Source organism: Oryctolagus cuniculus, chromosome 7, assembly GCF_051225735.1.
Source record: "Oryctolagus cuniculus isolate XC-2025 breed Fujian yellow rabbit chromosome 7, ASM5122573v1, whole genome shotgun sequence".
Taxonomy (NCBI): Eukaryota; Metazoa; Chordata; class Mammalia; order Lagomorpha; family Leporidae; genus Oryctolagus; species Oryctolagus cuniculus.
Genome location: NC_142873.1, coordinates 36640529 through 36662247, shown reverse-complemented (window position 1 = coordinate 36662247; position 21719 = coordinate 36640529). Strand labels below are relative to the sequence as shown.

The 21719-nt window shown below is 42.8% G+C and overlaps 1 protein-coding gene across 6 annotated transcripts in view; it reads left to right on the top strand.

The window, feature by feature from the left end:
• The first annotated feature begins 736 nt into the window (after nt 1-736).
• UAP1 (UDP-N-acetylglucosamine pyrophosphorylase 1) overlaps nt 737-21719 on the top strand; it is a 39551-nt gene continuing 18568 nt past the window's right edge. For 3 of the 6 annotated variants that reach the window (XM_002715959.6, XM_002715958.6, XM_008264157.5), the window contains exons 1-4: nt 737-791; nt 8155-8491; nt 18026-18230; nt 20509-20684. In XM_002715959.6, the coding sequence (XP_002716005.1) occupies nt 8212-8491; nt 18026-18230; nt 20509-20684 (661 nt within the window). In that variant the 5' untranslated portion in view covers nt 737-791; nt 8155-8211. Of the gene's footprint in view, nt 1292-8154; nt 8492-18025; nt 18231-20508; nt 20685-21719 lie in introns of all 6 variants that reach the window. The other 3 variants (XM_070077438.2, XM_070077437.2, XM_008264158.5) reach the window with 1 other exon arrangement.

The following is a 21719-nucleotide window of genomic DNA, read 5'->3' as shown; positions in this document are numbered from 1 at the left end:
CTGTGTCTGTGCGAAAAGGAAACGGGCCTGTCTTCGCACACTTGGGAGTCAACATACCACTAGACAGCCTGGCCGAGCCCTGCCCGGCGTCTGGCGACCTGGACTCGGAAATGACCGCCCCAAGGTCAGAGGGCGCGCCGGGCCCGCCCTGGAGGGTTCTCCTCTGAGACATCAGCCTCTTTCCCAAGCAGCCGCGTGGGCGCTCGGAAACCCGCCAACCGGAGACACAGCTCTTCATCCAGCTCCGTTATTCGTTCCGGACACGGAGTGCCTCCTGCGCCGCTGGGCCAACAGGATCGCTAAAAAGCAGGGGCTCGCCCCTCGCAGAACCACTCGGGATCGTCAGGGCCCCTAGGACCAGCCAGGCGCTCGCGTCGCCGGGCCCGGCCCCTCCGCGAGGACGCCGCTGACACCTCCCTCCCCCGCCCAGCTAGCGCGCCGGGGAGGCGGGGCCGTCTGCTGAATGGGCTTCCAGCGTCGTCCCCATTGGGCCGAAGAATGACTGACGCGCGGAGGCCCCACCCAGAGTCCCCCTCTCGGCTCCCGCCAGGTCGCCTGCGCTTCTGGCGCTGACGTGTCGGGGCCGCTGGCTTCCGCTCCTCCCCACGCCCGCGGCCACTCCTCGCGATCCGAGGGGCGGGGTGGCCGGAGCTGGCCCTCCCCTCGGTCCCAGCTCGCGGCCCGCCCCGGCCCCGCGGATGAGTGTATTTATTCCGAGCAGGCGCGGGACGCCGATGTGTGGCAGCGCCGAAGGAGCTGGAGCTGGGTGGAGTGTGGCCTTGCGGAGGGAGGTGAGGGGGCTCCCAGTCGAGCTAGGGGGCGGGCGACGGGACCCGAGACCGAGGACGACGGAGGGCCGGGTCCGGCCACACACGCGAGCCCGCGGCCACACGCGCAGATCGGGGGCGCGCGCCGCACGGACGCGCCGAGCGCCAGCTGCTGGCATTGGCCGAGGAGCCCGCCGGCACACGCGCGCCCTGCTCGGCGTCCCGCAGTTGCACCCATCCCGGCGACGCAGCCCGCGCGTGTGCGGGCTGGGCTGCCGGGTGGTGGTGGCGTCGGCCGGAGGATGGGCTGAGGGCGCCCCGGGGTGGACGGGGTCGTTGGGGGAGGAGGAGGAGGTCCTGGGGCCGTGTCTGGAGTCCGAGGGCTCGGTGAAGGCGGTTGGGGCTGGGAACCGGGCCTCACCTGGCTGGCGGTTGGGGGTCTGGTTCCAAAGCTGGGCTCTGTGGTCAGTTAAGCCTAGGTTGGCGGGCCTCCGGAGGGGACAAGCGGCCGCTGGAACTGTCAGGTGGGAGAGGCTTGGGATGTCTTGAGTGTGCCTGAGAGAGCGCCGACGAGGCTAGGGGATACCTGTGGGCGAGGTGACCGTGAGACAAAGCCTGCTGTGTTGGAATCCTGGGAGAGGGGGAGGGGGTGGGTGGGGGTCCCTGGCTTTCCCCAGGTTCGGCCCAGCAGAAGGGTGGGGTTGGAGGACTGAGAGCACACGTGTGCTGAACAGATGTCTCCTCCAAGATTGTAGCAAGGCTGACTTGACCCTGTGCTGTGTGTGTGTGTGTCCGGGGTTTCTGAAACCTGAAACCAGGTGGCAGTGATTGCGCGAGTCTGTGTATGTCATTACTCAGTGCAAGAGTCGGAGGACTTTTAGGTGAAATTCACTGGGTGTGGGCCCCGGGGTTGTGGGAAACTGGAGGCAGTTGTCTGTTTCCTCGCTATTAGTCAGCTGGCTCGCTTGGCCGGGACTAAGGAAGCCCTCATAGGCTGAGCTGCCAAACGTTTGTAGGATTCACTCAGTGCTTAGGGCTCAACACCAATATTGTTTTTCCAAAGTTTGAAGAGATTTACGCGGGTGTACCTATTACAGTAGAGATAGGGCAGAGGGTAGACCAGAACAGGAAGGAAATACTGGATTTCTTTAATACTGGTACTTAGATTCACATAAAGCTATATTTGATATTGGTAGATAATTACCAAATTTTTAAAAAAGATTTATTTATTTATTTGAAAGTCAGAGTTACACAGAGAGAGGAGAGGCAGAGAGAGAGAGAGAGGTCCTCATACGTTGGTTCACTCCCAAACTGGCCACAACGGCCGGAACTGCGCCAATCTGAGGCCAGGAGCCAGGAGCTTCTTCCAGGTCCCCCACCCGGATGCAGGGGCCCAAGGAATTGGGCCATCTTCTATTGCTTTCCCAAGCCGTAGCAGAGTGCTGCATTGGAAGAGGAGCAGGTGGTCTCAAACCACATGGGATGCCGGTGCTTCAGGCCAGGGCGTTAACCCGTTGTGCCACAGTACCGGCCTGATAATTACCAAATTTGTTATAACTTTGACATAGATGTTTTAGGCTATGGGCAAATACCCTAGTTTTATCATAATTCCAGAGAAGATTGGTAGCTTTTCCAGATTTTGATAGTCTTTTAATTGAAACTCATTGCTGCTTACCTAAATATGCACATGCCCCTTACCGGCACTAGTGGGAAATATAGTACAGTTTTTATGGCATGGAGATGGTTGTATCTGCTTCATGTAAACATTGGAAATATCTGGTCCAAAACTCGAGTTTGGTTGTAACATTATGAACATTGCCTAACATGTAAATAAGCATGTGTGACCCTGTAAGCCTTTGCAAGCTGCCATGGTTTGGGCCAAGAGAGCAAAGTTTAACTTATGACTTGTCTTATTTGCATGAGCCCATTTTCTCAGACATCTGAAGGTGGATGAGTATCTAGTAACATTTTTGGAAAAGTTTGATATGCACCTTAAAATGTTGTACTAGATTTGTATTTGCCTTTTTTTTTTTAAAGATTTATTTATTTATTTGAAAGAGTTACAGAAAGAGAGGAGAGGGTGGTGGTGGTGGTCTTCCATCCACTGGTTCACTCCCCAATTGGCCACAACGGCTGGAGCTGCGCTGATAGGAAGCCAGGAGCCAGAAGCTTCTTCTGGGTCTTCCATGTGGGTGCAGGGGCCCAAGGACTTGGGCCATCTTCTACTGCTTTCCCAGACCATAGCAGAGAGCTGGATCGGAAGAGGAGCAGCTGGGACTCGAACCAGTGCCCATATGGGATGCTGGCGCTTCAGGCCAGGGCGTTAACCCACTGCGCCAGAGCGCTGGCCCCTGCATTTGCTTTTTTAGACAGTACTCTCCCCTCTTGACTGTCGAGGATGTGTGACAAAGGTTGGTTGTATTAGCTTCATAAAGTAATGTAAGCACAGAGAAGTGAAATGACTTGCACAGGGCAAATAATGGGGAACTCAAAAACTAGAATTTCCTGTTCTTTGCTTACTTGGTTTGCTGCTGGTCTTTCCATTGCAATATGCTTCCTTACACTGGACAAAAGCAGTAGTGTAAATGAGACCCCATTCCTTGGAAAGTAGTTTAGTATAAATCCATCCCTCTTAACTCATTTTTATAACTTTTTAAAAATTAATGGTACCATAACTGTTGAAACTTATATAAATCAATAGAAATGCCTTTTAATGCACTAGTAAGTATCCAAGGCTGTCTTCTGACTTCTTTGATTTTTTTTTAAAGATGTATTTTATTTATTTGAAAGTCAGAGTTACAGAAAGAGAGAGAGAGAGAGAGAGAGAGTGAGAGATATTCCATCTGCTGATTGACTCCCCAAATGGCCACTAGGGCTGAGCCAGACTGAGGCAGGAGATTGGGAGCTTCTTTCAGTTTCCTACATTGGCTTCAGGGACCCAAGTAATTGGGCCATCTTCTTCTGTTTCCCCAGGCGCATTAGCAGGGAGGTGTATTGGAAGTGGAGCAGTTGGGACTTGAACCAGCAACCATATGGGATGTTGGCCCCTCAGGCGGTTGCTTTATCCGCTACACTTTTTTGATTTTGTATCTTCATTTCCTGTGTGATCTCATTCAGTCTCTAACTTAGTATTGTGGATGCTAACAACATTAAAAGTTTATCTTTTTTTTTGGTGTTACCTCAACTCTAGACTACTAAGTTTTGCAGTGTAACCAGCATTTCTAATTGTCTAATAAGCATTGTTTAATTGGTCAAATTTAACATGACCGAAAGTGATGTATGGATTCTCCCCACTGCCTACACAGGTACCTAAACCTGCTCCCATTATAGTGTTTACCCATCTTCAAGATATGACAACACTATTTGGAGCATCTTTGCTTAATTTCTGTCTTTCTCTGTCAGTTCACATTCAATCCATTGCCTGATCCCGTAGGCCACCTCTAGAATCCACCTTCACTACCACTTTAACACACCATTGTCTCACATCTACACTTTATTTGTTTGAGATTTTAAAAAATATTTATTTATTTATTTGAAAGGCGGAGTTACAGAGAGAGACACAGAGACAGAGAGAGAGAGACAGAGAGAGAGATCTTCCATCTACTGGCTCATTCCCCAAATGGTTGCAACGGCCAGGGCTGGGTCAGGCTGAAACCAGCAGCCAGGAGCCTGGAGCTTTATCCGGCATTAGACATGGGTGGCAGAGGCCCAACCACTTGAGCCATCTTCTGCATTTCCCAGGCCGTTACCAGGGAGCTGGATAGGAAGTAAGGTAGTCAGGCCATGAATTGGTGCCTATATGGTATGACGGTGTCACAATAGGCTGTGGCTTTACCCACTATGCTACCACACTGGCCCCCCAGGCATTGTTTTAAATGCTGTTCATCATACTAATGCATTAATCCTCTCAACCATAGAAGGGACTGTTGCCTTTTTTTTTTTTTTTAATCTTTTGACAGGCAGAGTTAGAGAGCCAGAGAGTTGTAGACAGTGAGAGACAGAGAGAAAGGTCTTCCTTCCGTTGGTTCACTCCCGTAATGGCCGCTATGGCCGGCGCTGCTCTGATCCGAAGCCTGGAGCCGGTGCTTCCTCCCGGTCTCCCATCCTCCACTGCCCTCCTGGGTCATAGCAGAGAGCTGGACTAGAAGAGGAGCTACCGGGACTAGTACCCGGCACCCCAACCGGGACTGGAACCCGGGGTGCTGGCGCCGCAGGCAGAGATTAGCCAAGTGAGCAACGGCACCGGCCAGAACTGCTGTTTTTATTCTCATTTAATAGATGAGAAAAACTGAGGTACAAGAAGGTTAAGTAATTTGCTGAAGTTCAAAAGCATAGAATATGGTGGAGCTGAGTATGAACCCAGCCAGTTTCGAGAGCCCAGTGCAGGTTACCACCACACTGTACTGCCTTTCTTTTAAAATGAGACCTTGGGTTGGATTCTTTGCATTTCCTCTGCTTTTATGAATAATGTTTTATGGAAAGAAAATAAACTTTAGGGTCAGGTGGATCTGGGACAAAAATTCCTCTTTTTCTACTGATTATAGCCTTGGGCAAATAATTTCTTTGACCTCATTTTCTCATTGTTTTAAGCATTGTTTAATTTAGACCTCTGAACCTTGTGAGGAAAACTCCATTTTTCACATTTTATGAATGAAGATATAAAAATTGAAAGTATTTGTGACTTAGTTGAAGCAATAGAGCCAATAATAAAAGGCAGTTTGGTTTGATTCCCAAACCTGTGAAGATTCACTTCTGTCTGGAAGGATGAATGGGTTTCCGATGATAGAGAAGACTGAAAGGGTATTTGGAGGTAGGGATGAGGGTCTTAGGTAATGAAAAACCAGAACTGTGTCTCCCACTGATAATAAAATTTCATTTTCATTTGATATAGAAAGGCTGATTTGAGTATGAATAAGTGGTAATTTGTAAAAGGGTATTTTATAGATAGTATCATTTCACACTTGAGGTATGCTATCTCTGAAGAACATCCAAATGACAGGCCAGAAATAAAAGTTGGCAGTGTAACACACCTAATCTTATGTGCTGATATAGTTTGGAATTGATTTTATAAGAGTCTTGAAGTCAGTCTGTTGCTTCAATCTTGGATATATAATTAAAAGAAAAAAAATAGAGATTATGTGCCTCTCTTGGAGAATAATATCTTTCCTCAACTTGGTTTTGAATGGACACTAGTTAAAATTATTTCTAGGAAATTTTGATTCAGATTGGCATGCCCGATATAGAACAGAAAGCAAAGATGCTTTTTAAAGGGAAGTATTTATTCATCATGAAAGTTCCTCCCCCACCTGTTCTGTGCATTTGTTTCTTCCATTTCCATTGGTTTGTGAGCTCATTTCTAGAAAGTGAGTCAGATATAGTCAGTTGTGTCTCATATTTCTGAATAAATCAAGTACAAATAATGTTGTTTCCCTCTCTCTTTCTCTGGCCATCCTCTCAGCCCATGGAGATGCTGAAATTCTCACTCCTGAGAGGCTCTGCAGCGTACTGGTTAAGGTTATGAATTTGGCAGTCAGCTTGTTTGAATTTGAATCCCAGCTTTAGCACTTTACTAGTGTGGGACCTTTGAGCAAGTTATTTCTGTGGCTTAGTTTCTTCCTTTGTAAAAATAATCCAAAGAACAGCACTTCAGAGTTGTTTGAGGATTAAATGAACCGGTGTTTGTAAAGCAATTAGAATTTTCCTGCTGCACTGTAGGTGGTATGTAAACATCTAAATGTCACTCAGGAGACATACATGTTTTCCTGACCTGAGGTTGTAAATGATGCTTGATATTTAATGGTCCTGGCGAGGTAGGTGCTGTTATTAGAGTTATTTTATAGGTAAGGAAACAGAGGCATGAAGAAGTTAAGTGATTCAGCTGAAGTCTAGAATGGTGCTCTTAATACCATGTTTACCTTTCACTATTCTTATGGGAGGAGAGGATAAGTGGATTGTTTCTTTGGTATCTATTTTTCCTCCATCAATGACATCTAAGCAGTTGCAATGCAGTAACCTTCAAATTTATCACTTTCCCGGTTATTACTTCTGCACTAACCTGATTCAGACCTTTGGTTTATTATACCTGCAATTCTCTTTTAACTTGTTTTCCTGCTTCTAGTTGTCACTCTTTACAGTCTCTTCTATGCCATAGCTCCTTTCATCTGTCTAAGGCACAGTGATACTACCCTGTTTAGTAAACTACTGTTGGCTTCCTGATGTTTATCTATTAGCTTTACATTCCTTTACTTGTTTTCAAGTCTGTTCATGGTCTAGCCATACCCTAAGCTATTTCCTATCATTCTACATAAAATGTTCACTTTCCTTCTGTTCTCCATCCCACACATGCTCACTCCTCATTGTCAGAAGATCCTGCTCATTCCCTAATATTATCTATGTAGTTGATCAACCCTCCAGGCACAGCTAGATCAAGCTTTTGTGAATTCTTTCTAGACAATGCCTATCTCTTCTTGTGTTCCTTTGTATTAGGCCAGTGGAGTAAATATTTTCTCATTCTCCTTTTCACGGCTGAAATTTTGATATATTATCATAGAATACTGTAAATAAAATCATTATCTTATCCACTGATTTTTTTTAATGCATTTAATTGTTTGTCTTTCCCTCCTTAACTAGTGTCCAAGTTCATAGTGAGTAGAGATAATTTAACAGCAGAAGTTGCTGTTGAAATGAAATGTGTTTTTCATGATTATCGGTGGTCCCATCTTCATGACTGTTGTTGTATTCTGAATACAGCAACAGTTATTTTATCATGAGAAATAAAAGGAGAAGTGTTTTTAGATGATAGATTAGTGGTCAGAGGAATAATACAAGGGTAACTAAGCATGGTAAGGGGTGTGAGCCCTGGAATGAGACTGCTGGCTTCACATTCTGGCTCCACCAATTGCCGAGTTGCTTAGCTTCTCTAAGCTTCAGTCTCCTCTGCTGTAAAGTAGTGGTAATGTACCTGTGCCATACGACAATTAAATGAGACTATATGGATGAAGTACTTTGTGTATTGCTTGGTCTACAATACTGGTTGTTATTTTCTTATAACTCTGATCTCTTAGAAATGTTGAAGGATAGAAAGGCAGAGTGTAATTTTCTTAACACCAGATATTAAAAATGTTCATTGATTTGTCATTTACTGAAAGGAATGTGTTTTGAGAAATGTGCCATTAAGCAGTTCTGTTGTATAAACATCACAGAATAGACTGACACAAACTAAGATGGCCATGTCAATGGGGGAAATAATCTTATGGGACTGCCATTGTTTATGTGGTCTGTTATTGACCAAAGCATTGGTCATAACTTGTTTTTTTTTTTTTAGGAAGAAAACCCTCAGGTTTGGAGGAAACTCTCTGACTTGCTATTAATTCCTTTTCTCTTTTAGGTTTACAAGTGCAGAAATTACATTGCTGTTTTTACAGAGCTTGGCAATTAGAGCATTATGAATGTTAATGACCTCAAACTCAGGTTGTCCAAAGCTGGGCAAGAACAGCTGCTACAGTTCTGGGATGAGCTGGAAGAAGCCCAGCAGGTAGAACTTTATGCAGAGCTCCAGGCCATGAACTTTGAGGAACTGAACTTCTTTTTCCAAAAGGCCATTGAAGGATTTAACCAGTCCTCTCACCAAAAGAAAGTGGATGCACGCATGGAACCTGTCCCTCGAGAGGTGTTGGGCAGTGCTACGAGGGATCAAGATCAGCTGCAGGTCTGGGAAAGTGAAGGTACTTATCATGTGCATGTTTGTTCTAAAGCTGGTTCTGAGAGGTGCTAAATTACTGCAGTAGCTGAATCACATAGCTGGTGACTTGACTCTCATATTGCTGTAAACCACATGACCAACCAAAAGTGACAAATTTTTTACAAAGACCTCTGCAATGTCTCCCATTGCTGGTCCCTGCATTCTCTTTTATTTCTCACGCTGGATTCAAGCCGCCTCTCTTTCAAGCCTTAATTTGCCTACAGTCTCTCCCTCCTCAGTTTCTGCATTTCTGCTAGATTTCTTATTCCTGAAGCACAAATTAAGTGTTTAAGTAGAAGCTGGCTTAATCTGACCCTTTCCTGAGCTGGCCCTAGGCTTTCCAATCTTGTCTCTTGTACATACTTCTGACCGCTGCACATTATCAACCAAATAATTCACTGTACCTTGACCTTTATATTCTGCCTTTCCTGACTTTGCTTAGGTTTGTCCTTAACTTGGTATGACTTTGCATTTTTTCTACCTAACTGGGTCAGATTATAGTGTCAGATATTGGAACTGTGCAGTACAGTGGCTCTGCTACTTGGAGTGTGGAGAACACTCATTCTTTAAGGTTCACCACATAAACTGATCATGAACTTTTCTTCTGGGCCTCCAGTTAGAATTAGTTGTTCATGCTTTTATTCCAATCTATCTTTTTTTTTTTTTTTTTTTTTTTTTTTTTTTTTTTTTTTGGCAGAGTGGACAGTGAGAGAGAGAGACAGAGAGAAAGGTCTTCCTTTGCCGTTGGTTCACCCTCCAATGGCCGCCACAGCTGGCGCGCTGCGGCTGGCGCACTACACTGATCCTGGTGCTTCTCCTGGTCTCCCATGGGGTGCAGGGCCCAAGCACTTGGGCCATCCTCCACTGCACTCCCTGGCCACAGCAGAGAGCTGGCCTGGAAGAGGGGCAACTGGGACAGAATTCGGCGCCCTGACCGGGACTAGAACCCGGTGTGCCGGCGCCGCTAGGTGGAGGATTAGCCTATTGAGCCGCGGCGCCGGCCCCAATCTATCTTATTATAAGAGTTGTATATGTCTGTCTTGCTCATAATCTTGTAAGCTGTTGAAGAACAGTCCGTGTGCTAGTTACCTGTATATGTGTGCCACTTGGAATAGAGTTTTGCATCTATAAGTTGGTCAGTAAGTATTTGTTGAATTTCTCCAGGGCTTTTTATCCTGAAACATTATAAAATCTGCTCCCTTAAGTAGTACTAATGTGTGAATGGCAAAATAGCTCAACTGTAGCCTTTAGGTGGAGTTGAGAGCTGTGGTTTTTATAATCTACTCCTAAGTAAAGGGTTGACTAAATATTATAGCCGAGGCCATTGAGTGTTTGTTCCTTGTCAAATCTGAACCTTACTTCCTCAGCTATAAAGGAGCAGATTGGACTAACAATTTTCTTTCATTTTTTTTTTTAAAGATTTATTTTATGTATTTGAAAGAGTTACAGAGAGGGGTAGAGAGAGAGAGAGAGAGAGAGGTCTTCCACCTGCTGGTTCACTCTCCAAATGGCTGCAATGGCTGGAGACTGAGCCAGTCTGAAGCCAGGAGCCAGGATTTTCTTCCAGGTCTCTCAGATGGCTGCAAGGCCCCAGGACTTGGGGCCATCTTCCCCTGCTTTCCTAGGCAGATTAGCAGGGAACTGTGTGGGAAGTGGAGCAGCCAGGACCTTAACTGGTGCCCATATGGGATGCCGGTGCTTCAGGCTGGGGCTTTAACCTGCTGCACCACAGTGTTGGCTCCTTCTTTCATTTTTAAAAGAAATCACTTTGTTGCAAAAAATAGTATATAAATAACAGCAACTGCTGATAACCTCATGGTCTAAAGCCTGCATTTTTACTTGCTCATATTGCCACTTAGTTTTTGGTTGTATACACATTTACTTTAATAGATACGCAGTAATATTATATGTATAGTTTTGTAGTCTATATTTGTACCATAGTGGTTTTTGTCTTCTATTCTTTGGTACCCCTGCCAAAGAATTATGACTGCCATTATTAGCTATATGTATATCTTTTTTTTTTTTTTTTTTTTTGAATAGGCAGAGTGGACAGTGAGAGAGAGAGACAGAGAGAAAGGTTTTCCTTTGCCGTTGGTTCACCCTCCAATGGCCGCCACGGCCGGCGCACTGTGCTGATCCGATGGCAGGAGCCAGGTACTTCTCCTGGTCTCCCATGCAGGTGCAGGGCCCAGGAACTTGGGCCATCCTCCACTGCACTCCCGGGCCATAGCAGAGAGCTGGCCTGGAAGAGGGGCAACGGGGACAGAATCCGGCGCCCCAACCGGGACTAGAACCCCGTGTGCCGGCTCCTCAGGCGGAGGATTAGCCTATTGAGCCGTGGCGCTGGCCCTGTATACCTCTTAGTAACTTTATTTAGACTTGTAATTGTACTGATTTTCAAACTGTTCTAAAGAGCCCTAGTGGTTTCACTGCTAGGAAGGCTGTCTTATATGTGGCGGTTGGAGGCAGGCACTTGGCATAGTGATTAAGATGCTGCTTGGAATGCGCTGATCCTTATCGGGGTGCGTGGGCTGGAGTCCTGGCTCTACTCCCATTCCAGCTTCCTGCTGATATGTGCCGGAGGGGCAACAAGTGATGACTCAGTTGATTGGGTACCTGCCACTCATGTGGGAGACCTGGATTACATTCCCAACTCTGGCTGCTGCAGGCATTTGAGAAGTGGACCAGTGGATGAGAACTCTCTTTTTATCTCTGCCCTTGGTAAATACATAATAAATCACATGGGAGGGCGTAGATATTAAGCATGTAGGTTTCTACCCTGTTTATCTTTCTACTAGATGAGCTACTGTTTCTACTGTTTTTTTTTTTTTTTTTTTAACAGGCAGAGTGGACAGTGAGAGACAGAGAGAAAGGTCTTCCTTTGCCGTTGGTTCACCCTCCAATGGCTGCCGTGGCCGGCGCGCTGCGGCCGGCCACCGCGCTGATCCGAAAGCAGGAGCCAGGTGCTTCTCCTGGTCTCCCATGCGGGTACAGGGCCCAAGCACTTGGGCCATCCTCCACTGCACTCCCTGGCCACAGCAGAGAGCTGGCCTGGAAGAGGAGCAACCGAGACAGAATCCGGCACCCTGACCGGGACTAGAACCTGGTGTGCCGGCGCCGCAAGGCGGAGGATTAGCCTATTGAGCCACGGCGCCGGCCTCTACTGTTTTTCTGTTTTATGTATTCGATTGTTACATGAGATTTTATATAAAAAGGTTTGGAAGTAAAAAAGAAAAAAGAAAAACAGGTTGAAAATGATTGGATGCTCTTCAGAGAGGTGCCTTTCGTGTTTGAAATGCTTGCTAGTAGCTATATGAGCTTCGGGCCTTTGCTATTGAGATGTAAGAGAATGACTTCCAGAAGAATTTTCAAATAGAGTTTAGTGATACCGTGACTCCTATTATCTTTGGATTCATCAAACCTCCCCTCTCTCCTTCTTTGGGTTTCAAGAAGACTGCCACTCTGAAACAAAAGCCACATAGGGCTCTCTTTGCCTTCTAGTGTCTTGCCTGCACGTATTTCACGTTGGGATTTCATGAGATGAAGACTTAGTATTAATTATTATGGGAATTCATAGCTTTGACTTTGGGAATTTCAGTGGTCATAAGCAACAATGAAGACTTCTGCGTTTTGAATCTTCTTTGACCTTGTTGTTGGAATCTGGAACTAATCTACAGTTATGATATTTCATTTAAACTATAATCTGGAGCTATATGCCACGTGTAGTATAAGAAGGAGCAAAGCAAACTTCCTTTTGGCTTTCTGTCAAAGAACAGTATTTATTTATGGTTTAAGTGGTAGGGTGGAGGAGACTTTATAACTGACATTACATCCTTTTTACTTAGCCAGTAACTGCCCTGTGTTTGCAAATTCACAACAAAACCAAGTTTCCTCAGTAAATTATCAAAGGGAAGAGATTCCCATTTTGAAGATTATGACGTTATTTTTCAGCTAGTAGGAAGATCCTGGTAATTATATCCAGGACAGTTTTTTTTTTCTTTCAGGTTAGGAAAAATGAAAGCATTGTATAGTAATTTCAAAACATCTGGTAGTTATTGAGATGATGATAATGGACATTTTAACACTGAGGGTGGAATATTCTTTATTTCTGAAAGATGAATACAGAAGTGACCACTGTGCTTATTGTTGGAGAGAAAGCTTGCTTTAATTCTTGAAGTTTTTTTGGTTAGGTAGAGGAACAGCTGGAGGATCGTTCATGTACAGAGCTGCAATCTTGAAAGAGAAGTACCTGGGAACTTTACTGAGAAAGTCATTTTAATAAAGATATGTTTCCGTATTAAAACCCCCATTCTTTTTAGAAATTTACTTATTTATTTGAAAGGCAGAGAGAAGGTGAGATACACACACACATCCACACACATATAAGCACACATTGGGGTTATGGTTTGTGTATAGTCTTGTTACCTGCTCAAGAATTTGTCATTATGAAAGACTTCCAAAATACTAATATTTTGAGACAGAGTTTAGTGAACACCCCCATGCCACCTTGTTCCTCAAATTTTTGCTACATTTTCTTTTTCTTTACTGAAATATTTTAATCTAAGCCCCGAATACCATCATTTTGACCCTCATGTAGTTCTCTGTATCTCTAAATATGTGGCATCTTCCTAATCACAGTGCCATTATTACACTAAGTGAAATTTACAGCAATCCTCTCGTATATAAAACTGGTTCAAATGGAAATTTTCCTGATTAGTCTGCTTTTTGGGCTTAACAATTTCGGGAAACAGTTGCAGCTGAAAGATATGATTAAAAATTCAAGTCTTACAATATCTCCTCTGAATAACTCTTGGATCGCTCTGCTTTATTTCCCCAAGTTGAAGCACCTCTCTGTACCGCTTGTTTCCGAGTGCTGGCATTTTAAATGAAAGCACTGGCAGTGTTCTGTTTCGAAAGCACCTATGCTGCATTCCTTGATTCTGGCTTCTGTCCAAGTTAGTGTGTGGGAGAAACTAGTCCAAGCAGGAAGTTATCCAGGAACCATTTGACCTCTGACAGGTCACTGTAAACTCTTTGCTTTGTTTGTTGTGAATGTTATCAGGAAAAGTGCTCAGCCTCTCTTGGATCCAAAACACATGATTATTCAAGGAGAGAGATACACTGTACCCCTGCAATGTCTCAGTGTAGCTTGAAAAATATAAATCTTTTTAACCTCTAATATGATGCCTACTGAAGTCACTTCTGTAGGAAAGTTATTAACTCTTTGTTTTACAGTGGAGAGATGGAAAGGTTGATATAGTGATGCACTTTTAGCTTTCTTTTTTCTTCTGAAAAAGTAGCTTTAGGATAGGAGAATTTCCTAACTTTCTAATTGCCACATGGCTCAGTGTGTTTATAATCAGTTAACATTGTTTGTGTTGGTGCTCTGCTACCCATATGAAATTTATGTTATGACAAATGCAGTTTGAAGTAATGTATAATTGACATATAACTAAAAAGTTTACTGAATCATATTGGCCCACTTAATTTCAAGCAGTATTTTATCTGTCAGTATAAGAAAGATACTGGTCTATGTGTTGCTTTTGATAAACATTGCAACTTGGTGCAGTGACACAGCTGAAGTGGATATCTGCTTTAACCAGTGTACACACAGTTTGATACTGTGAACAACAGCTGTAGCTGCATTTGTTTTTGAATTGCAACTGGCCTTTATACTCCAGACACTGCTTTCTTTCCTCTTGTTTTTCTCTGTCCACTCTTTTTTTCTTTTTTCTGTCTATTCTTAAATGAGAGGCAGGAAGAAGCTTATGCAGAAACCTTTTTAAAATATATGGATTACATTATATAACTCATTATAATAGTTGTGGTTAGATGGAGATGAGATAGAAATGTTTAAATGGAAATGTACATGTAGCAGGGGTAATCTCATACCCCTCTTCAGAAATGGTGTCCAAGATAGGTCCACAGGGGGAAAGAAGAATCGAAGGAAGTATGACAAAAGGGATTTAGCAAACAAACACATGCCAGTACTTTTTTATTGGAATAAAGAATTGAGCCACAATGAGCTGCTGGTTAGCAAGCCTTTAAAACTGAAAAAAAAAAAAAAAAATGGAAAATTAGAATGAAGCAATAGTTTAGAGAACCAATCGAAGGAAAACATAAGTTTATTCAGGGATATTTTGGTAGCTGGTTGGAACCTACTGGAAGCACTGAATGGCACTGGGGGGCATCAGTGAGCAGGAGCTGAGACGTGGAGCTGGCTTCTGGGAACACTGGCTTTTACCTTCTTCAGGAAAGGTAGCTGAGGGAAATGATTTACCTTTGGACTGAGAGCAAAAGTAAGGATTCAGAAAGAATGGCTGGAGACATATTAATAATCAAACAACCTAAAATACATGTGCCATATGAAGAACATATATAGTACAAAAAGGACAAAGACTTGTGTTCAGAATAAGATTGTTGCAGGCAATCTGGAAGTGAATGTTGACTCTTCCTTATTCAGTAGCTTTTCTGTGTGAAAGGGTGGATAAGACAGAAAAAAAAAAAAAACACAAACCCTTGGGAATTCAGTGGAAAAGAGAAGAAAGGGCAGCAAAGAAATAGGAAGGAAGTTTATGCACCTACAAATCATGGTGCTGTAATATGTCCGTTGAACGCTTGGGTGTGGTGAGAGGTGCTGGAGGCAGTGTAGTGAGTGTGACTAGACAGGCCCTGGAGTCAGAATGTAATCCTTGTTCCATTTACTACCTCTGTGACTTTGGGTAGGACTCTTAATTTCTCTGAACCTGTTATCTTTAGACTTGCCTCTTAGATTATAGTTACTATTTTGGGTTGTAATGTTACCCCTAATCTTATTTTCTTATTTTTAAACTCTGATAAGGTACACTTATATTCTGTGGAGGTAATAACAATGACAATTCTGCTTCCAGGCAAGGAAGAAGGAGAGAAAATTAGAACTGAAGTAGTTAAGGCCAGTTTCATATCAAAGGTGAAAATCATAGAAGTAGACAATGTGCTTTTTTTTTTTTTTTGACAGGCAGAGTTAGACAGTGAGAGAGAGAGAGACAGAGAGAAAGGTCTTCCTTCCGTTGGTTCACCCCCCAAATGACTGCTACGGCTGGCGCTGCGCGGATCCGAAGCCAGGAGCCAGGTGCTTCTCCTGGTCTCCCATGCGGGTGTAGGGCCCAAGGACTTGGGCCATCCTCCACTGCCTTCCTGGGCCACAGCAGAGAGCTGGCCTGGAAAAGGAGCAACCGAGACAGAATCCGGCACCCTGACCAGGACTAGAACCCGGAGTGCCGGTGCCGCAGGCGGAAGATTAGCCTAGTGAGCTGCGGCGCCGGCCGACAATGTGCTTTTAACTTTTTTAATTGAAAAAATAGTTGCTGGAATAGTTGTTGAATAATGTCCTTTCACTATATTTATTTACTGATGAAGAAAAATTAAAGAATTCAGACTGAGGGCAGTACTGATTTTATAAGGGGTTTATTTAATTTTTCTTTTTATTCATAATGAACTAGTATATTAGCATTAAGAAAACCCAATATATCAAAATCACATAAATCACAAAGTTTGTAAATTAGATAAAGATTTTAAAATAATAGTAACTGATGGTAGATACCACTGCCTCTTGAGTCTTATTTATAGTTATGGCCAGTGGCCAGGTTCCTTCACAAAGTTTCTGACAGTTTTAATGAAACTATGAAACTCAAGAAATAAGTACACACACTGTCAACCATTGCTTTTTTTTTTTTTAAAAGATTTATTTATTTGAAAGTCATAGTTACACAGAGAGAGGAGAAGCATAGAGAGAGAGAGAGAGGTCTTCCATCTGCTGGTTCACTCCCCAGATGGCCGCAATGGCCGGAGCTGTGCTGATCTAAAGTCAGGAGCCAGGAACTGGGAGCTTCTTCTGGGTCTCCCACGTGGGTGCAGGGTCCCAAGAACTTGGGCCATCTTCTGCTGCTTCTCCAGGCCATAGCAGAGAGCTGGATCGGAAGTGGAACAGCCGGGACTCAAAACTGGTGCCCATATGGGATGCAGGGCGTTAACTCACTGCGCCACAGCGCGGGCCCCATCAAGCATTGCTTTAATGTCATCTGATGTTCTACATTTTTTCTAACTTGCCAGAGATTTCCATGCAGCCTCTTCTCACAAGCTGCTCTACCTCAGTGCTGAGCTGAGTCTCAGAAATGGAATCTGGCAAGATTTTGGTGTTTGTCTTTTTAATCCACATTGAAATTCTCTGTTTTTCATTAACTATACAGTTTACTTTGTTTACATTTGTATCTTCAATCCATCTTGCATTTTTTGGTTCAGAGGATAACATTTTTATTCAAGCATTATGCTTAATAACTACTTAATAATGAATATTCAACTGGTGAAAGCTGACAGGTTCCAGACAGAAGAAATAAATCTGTAATAAAAAGACTCTTAGTCTCATTTCTTTCTGAGCTACTGTAGACGGCCCATTTTTTGAAAAGATACCTTAACAAATTTTATTAGAGTATAATTACATACAATAAAATGCATAACTTTGTTTTAACCATGGTATTCACCCATATAACTATTGCCTCAATCAAGATACAGAACATTTTTGTGCTTTGTGGATAATCCCCCAAATTCATTCATTTGAGGTGGGTTTCAAATCAGGTACCCTAACTTCATAGCCTAGTTCTTAACCATTATACTATACTGATTTCCTAATTGAAAGTTTCTTTCTTTCTTTTTTTTTAAGATTACTTATTTGAAAGGCATAGTGACAGAGAGAGGAGAGAGAGAGAAAGAGAGAGATAGATCTTCCATCCACTAGTTTATTCCCCACATGGCTGCAAAGACTGGTGCTGGCTAGGCCTAACACAGGAACCTGGAATACAATCTGAGTGGCAGGGGCCCAGGCAGTTGGGCCATCCTCAGCTGTATTTCCCAGGCACATTAACAGGGACCTGGATTGGAAGCAGAGCAGCTAAGACATGTACCAGTGCTCCAACATGGGATGCGGGTGTCACAGGCAGCAGCTTAATCTGCTGTTCCACAATGCTGGCCCCAAAGGTTTCTTTTCTTTATATTTACATGGTAGTAATTTGCTTCATATATTTTCATGTTCATTGATTAATTATTTATTACTGATTGATATTTATAGGCTGGAAGTAATTTAATAGCATTGCCATTCATCCTGAAACTTGGTATTTTCTTTTATCCTTTTTTTGGACTTAACTTCATCTAATGAGTAGTCAAGTTCTTGCAAAACATTTAGAATATTTCTTGATCTTTGCCTCCTGAACTTATCAGAAAATGAAATGTTATATTAACTCTTAAAAGTGTATCTTTCATTAATAGTTTGGTGTTTGGTTATGTTACATAAATTTAACTGTTTTAGTAATAAACATGCTTCTGTTAAAGAAAGAGTATCATCCATGACTCTATATGGAGTCCTTTCTCTCTATACCTTATGCTGGTACGTTGGGTCTTTGTTGCTACCTGTGTATGTTTAATGTATGTTTAATATTTAAATGTTATTGTAGATGTTTTATGATACAAATGTTTTCTTTTCTAGGACTTTCCCAGATTTCTCAGAACAAAGTGGCAGTCCTTCTTCTAGCTGGTGGGCAGGGGACAAGACTTGGAGTTGCATATCCCAAGGGCATGTATGATGTTGGTTTGCCATCCCACAAGACACTTTTTCAGATTCAAGCAGAGCGTATCCTGAAGCTCCAACAGTTAGCTGAAAAACGTTATGGCAACAAATGCATCATTCCATGGTAAGATAGGTCGCATTATGGGAGTGTGTCTGAACGTATGTTATTCTATAATATTCAGAATATATAAGCAGACATATTTCTTGGTACTACTAATTTTTCAAGAAAGGTATAATTATATATGAAGATACTTTAAAAAGCTCTTAGAAAAGTGGGATTAAAAGATGAATTTATTTTGGTACCATGTTTTCTGAATACGAGTTTGTTTTTTCATAATGGACATTTTTCTGTGAACGTTTTGGAGACTTCCCATATGTGAGTTCAGATTTTTTTCTTGACTTCAGACAACGTAGGTTTTAATTCCAGTTTCTACAAACGTTTGAAATACTCTCATACATTAAAAGTAATATATGGGGGCCAGCATGGTGGTAGAGCTGTTTAGCCTCTGCTTGCAACACTGGCATCCCGTATGGGAGTGCTGGTTCAAGTCCCAGGTTATCGGAGCTCTCCACACTCTCCCCTCTTCAATGCACACTTCGCATAAGAGCTGCATTGATTTCTCTGCTAAGATCCAAACTTGTGTTCTCTGTCTGCGTTAGTGTGCTGTATTTTCAGTGCCTACTACTTGCTCAGTATTTGCCTCTTAAGTTTGAGTTGTGCTCTGCCTTTTAGAAGTGTTTTACTTTAAATCTTTAATATCTTCCCCAGAGCAGTTTTGGAAGTTCGTACATTTTTTTGGGGAAAACTAATTGTGTGTTTGGTTATTTCAGTCCCATGTGGCCAACAAAAATTCTGCTGGTTTCTCTGTCTCCCAGTGGCAGCCTCTGGTCCGAGCTCACTCAGCCACTAAACTGAACCCACAAATCAGCAAATACCCTCAGGACAAGGCAGCTGCCTGTCCTTAATTTCCCTTTGAGTTTTCCTCTCTGGATTTTTAGTTGCAATCCATGTAGCTTCTGCAACTCTGCTGCCTTTAAAACTATGCTTTTTGTAATTTTCCCAGCTTTTCTAGCTCTTCTCAGCATCAGTACTAGCCTGCTGCTGTGAGCTATTTTTTTCATCTTGATTCCTGTGGGATTTTTGAGCAACATCTGTGTTCTAAGCAGCCAACATTCTGCTTACACAGCTTTGGCCTCCTACTATCGTGTTGGAATGTCTTCTTTCTCTTCCTTTCATCTCTATACAACTCAGAATTTCTATTCTTTTTGTATGCGGGGCAGTTTAGCTGGCTGTTTTCTAATCTTCTAAATCATGCCTATACCTTTTGTACTCAATGTTCTAAACAACCAGGATAATTTATTAGACAAATTACGACTGTGGTGGGCAGTTCTACCCTTTTCTTCAATCACTTATTCATTCAACAAATATTAATTGCCTATTTCTAGGTGCTGGGGCCAAATTAGTAACCAAAGCAGACAAAAACCCAACCCCTACCTATGTGTACTACTACAGTCACTAACTGTGGTTATAGTTTGCTTCTTTTTCCCTCCTTTGTCACACAAGCATGAGTTGGAGTTTTGTAACAACAAAGAGTATAATTATATATACTCTTACGATTCTAAATGGAGGGTGAGCAGAGCCCAGCTACTATTTCGAATTTTGATGAAAAGAGCCACGAGAGATCATTGCAATCCCTTTTTTCTTCCTATTTATTTATTTATTTATTATTTTTTTTTGACAGGCAGAGTGGACAGAGAGAGAGACAGAGAGAAAGGTCTTCCTTTGCCGTTGGTTCACCCTCCAATGGCCGCCGCGGCCAGCGTGCTGCGGCCGGCGCACCGCGCTGATCCGATGGCAGGAGCCAGGAGCCAGGAGCCAGGTGCTTTTCCTGGTCTCCCATGGGGTGCAGGGCCCAAGCACCTGGGCCATCCTCCACTGCACTCCCTGGCCACAGCAGAGAGCTGGCCTGGAAGAGGGGCAACCGGGACAGAATCTGGCACCCCGACCGGGACTAGAACCCGGTGTGCTGGCGCTGCTAGGCGGAGGATTAGCCTAGTGAGCCGCGGCGCCGGCCTCTTCCTATTTATTTAAAATGGGAGTGTTAATTTTATAAAGTACTTTCACTGAGTTCTAAGTAAATAAACCAGATATGGGTTTTCTGTTGTTGGAGCTATGTTGAATGTTGTTAGATTTATTTTATATGCAAGGATTGATGAAATTGTGGGAAGAAGTTCTTGTTGCACAGCAGCTAATCAATGTGTCATATCCAGGAAAAAGAAGAAGGAAGTAAAAATAAGAAGCAAGTGCCCTTAACGATTTTCTTCACTTTGGAAAACAGAACTATATCTTGCCCTAATTCGTGCAGCACTCTTGCTTAAGAGATCTACTTTTCTCTTGTAAGGTATATAATGACCAGTGGCAGAACAATGGAATCTACAAAAGAGTTCTTCACAAAACATAAGTACTTCGGTTTAAAAAAAGAGAATGTAATCTTTTTCCAGCAGGGAATGCTACCTGCTATGAGTTTTGATGGGAAAGTTATTTTAGAAGAGAAGAATAAAGTTTCTATGGCTCCAGGTTTGTAATAATCCTTGTTTAATGGTGACTAGAAATGGCTGTAACATAAATCATTAAATGTTGATTTCCTTCTTAATATGGTGATTTTCATATTAAGAATTAGTATATATTAATACATTAATGTATAAAGAGGTATATTTGCAATTTAGCAATACTTTTTAAAAATATTTTCATCTGTTTGAAAGGTGAAGTCATACACACACACACACACACACACACACATAGAGTTAGATCTTCCATCTACTGTTTCATTCCCTAGATGCCTGCAACAGCCACATATAGGCCAGGCTGAAGCTAGGGGCTGGGAACTCCATCTGGGTCTCCCAGCTGGATGGCAGGGCCCCAGCACTTGAGTCGTTATCTGCTGCCCCCAGCATGTATTAGCAGGAATCTGGATCAGAAGCAGCATAGCTGGGACTTGACCTGGCGCTCTGAAATGGGATGGGGTATCCCAGGCGGAAGCTTAACCTTCTGCACCACAATGACAATACCTTACTGTTCACCCCAAGCAATGATTTAAAAAGATGAAAATGCCCATTGGTTGACTGGATAACATTTTATACTTTCTGTGGATATTTAATACCTTCTTGTTCTCCAGAGTACTTTGAGCAACATTTAGTATATTCTTTCTCCTTAATCAGTATTTTGTGTATAGAGAAATATATACAAATCTTGGCTGTATTATTTATTGTAGTGAAAAACTGGAAACTATATGTTTAATAAATGAAATATAAAAGCATTAGTTGTTACATGTTATTAAAATAATTATTTGGGAACATTAAATAACCAGGAGAAATAATTTCAATATGTTAAGAGAATGTAACCACAAAAATTGCATACACAGGATGATTAGAGCCACTGTTCTGCCCAATTCCATGCAGGTTGTAATTTATTGGAGACACAGAACTAGAATTAGTGTACTATCCATGTGGTCAAAAAAGGTGATACCAAATGTGATATATTTTTCCCCAAAGAAACCTTTTATTTAATGAGTACAAACTTCGTAAGTACAACTTTCAGAATATAGAGATTCTT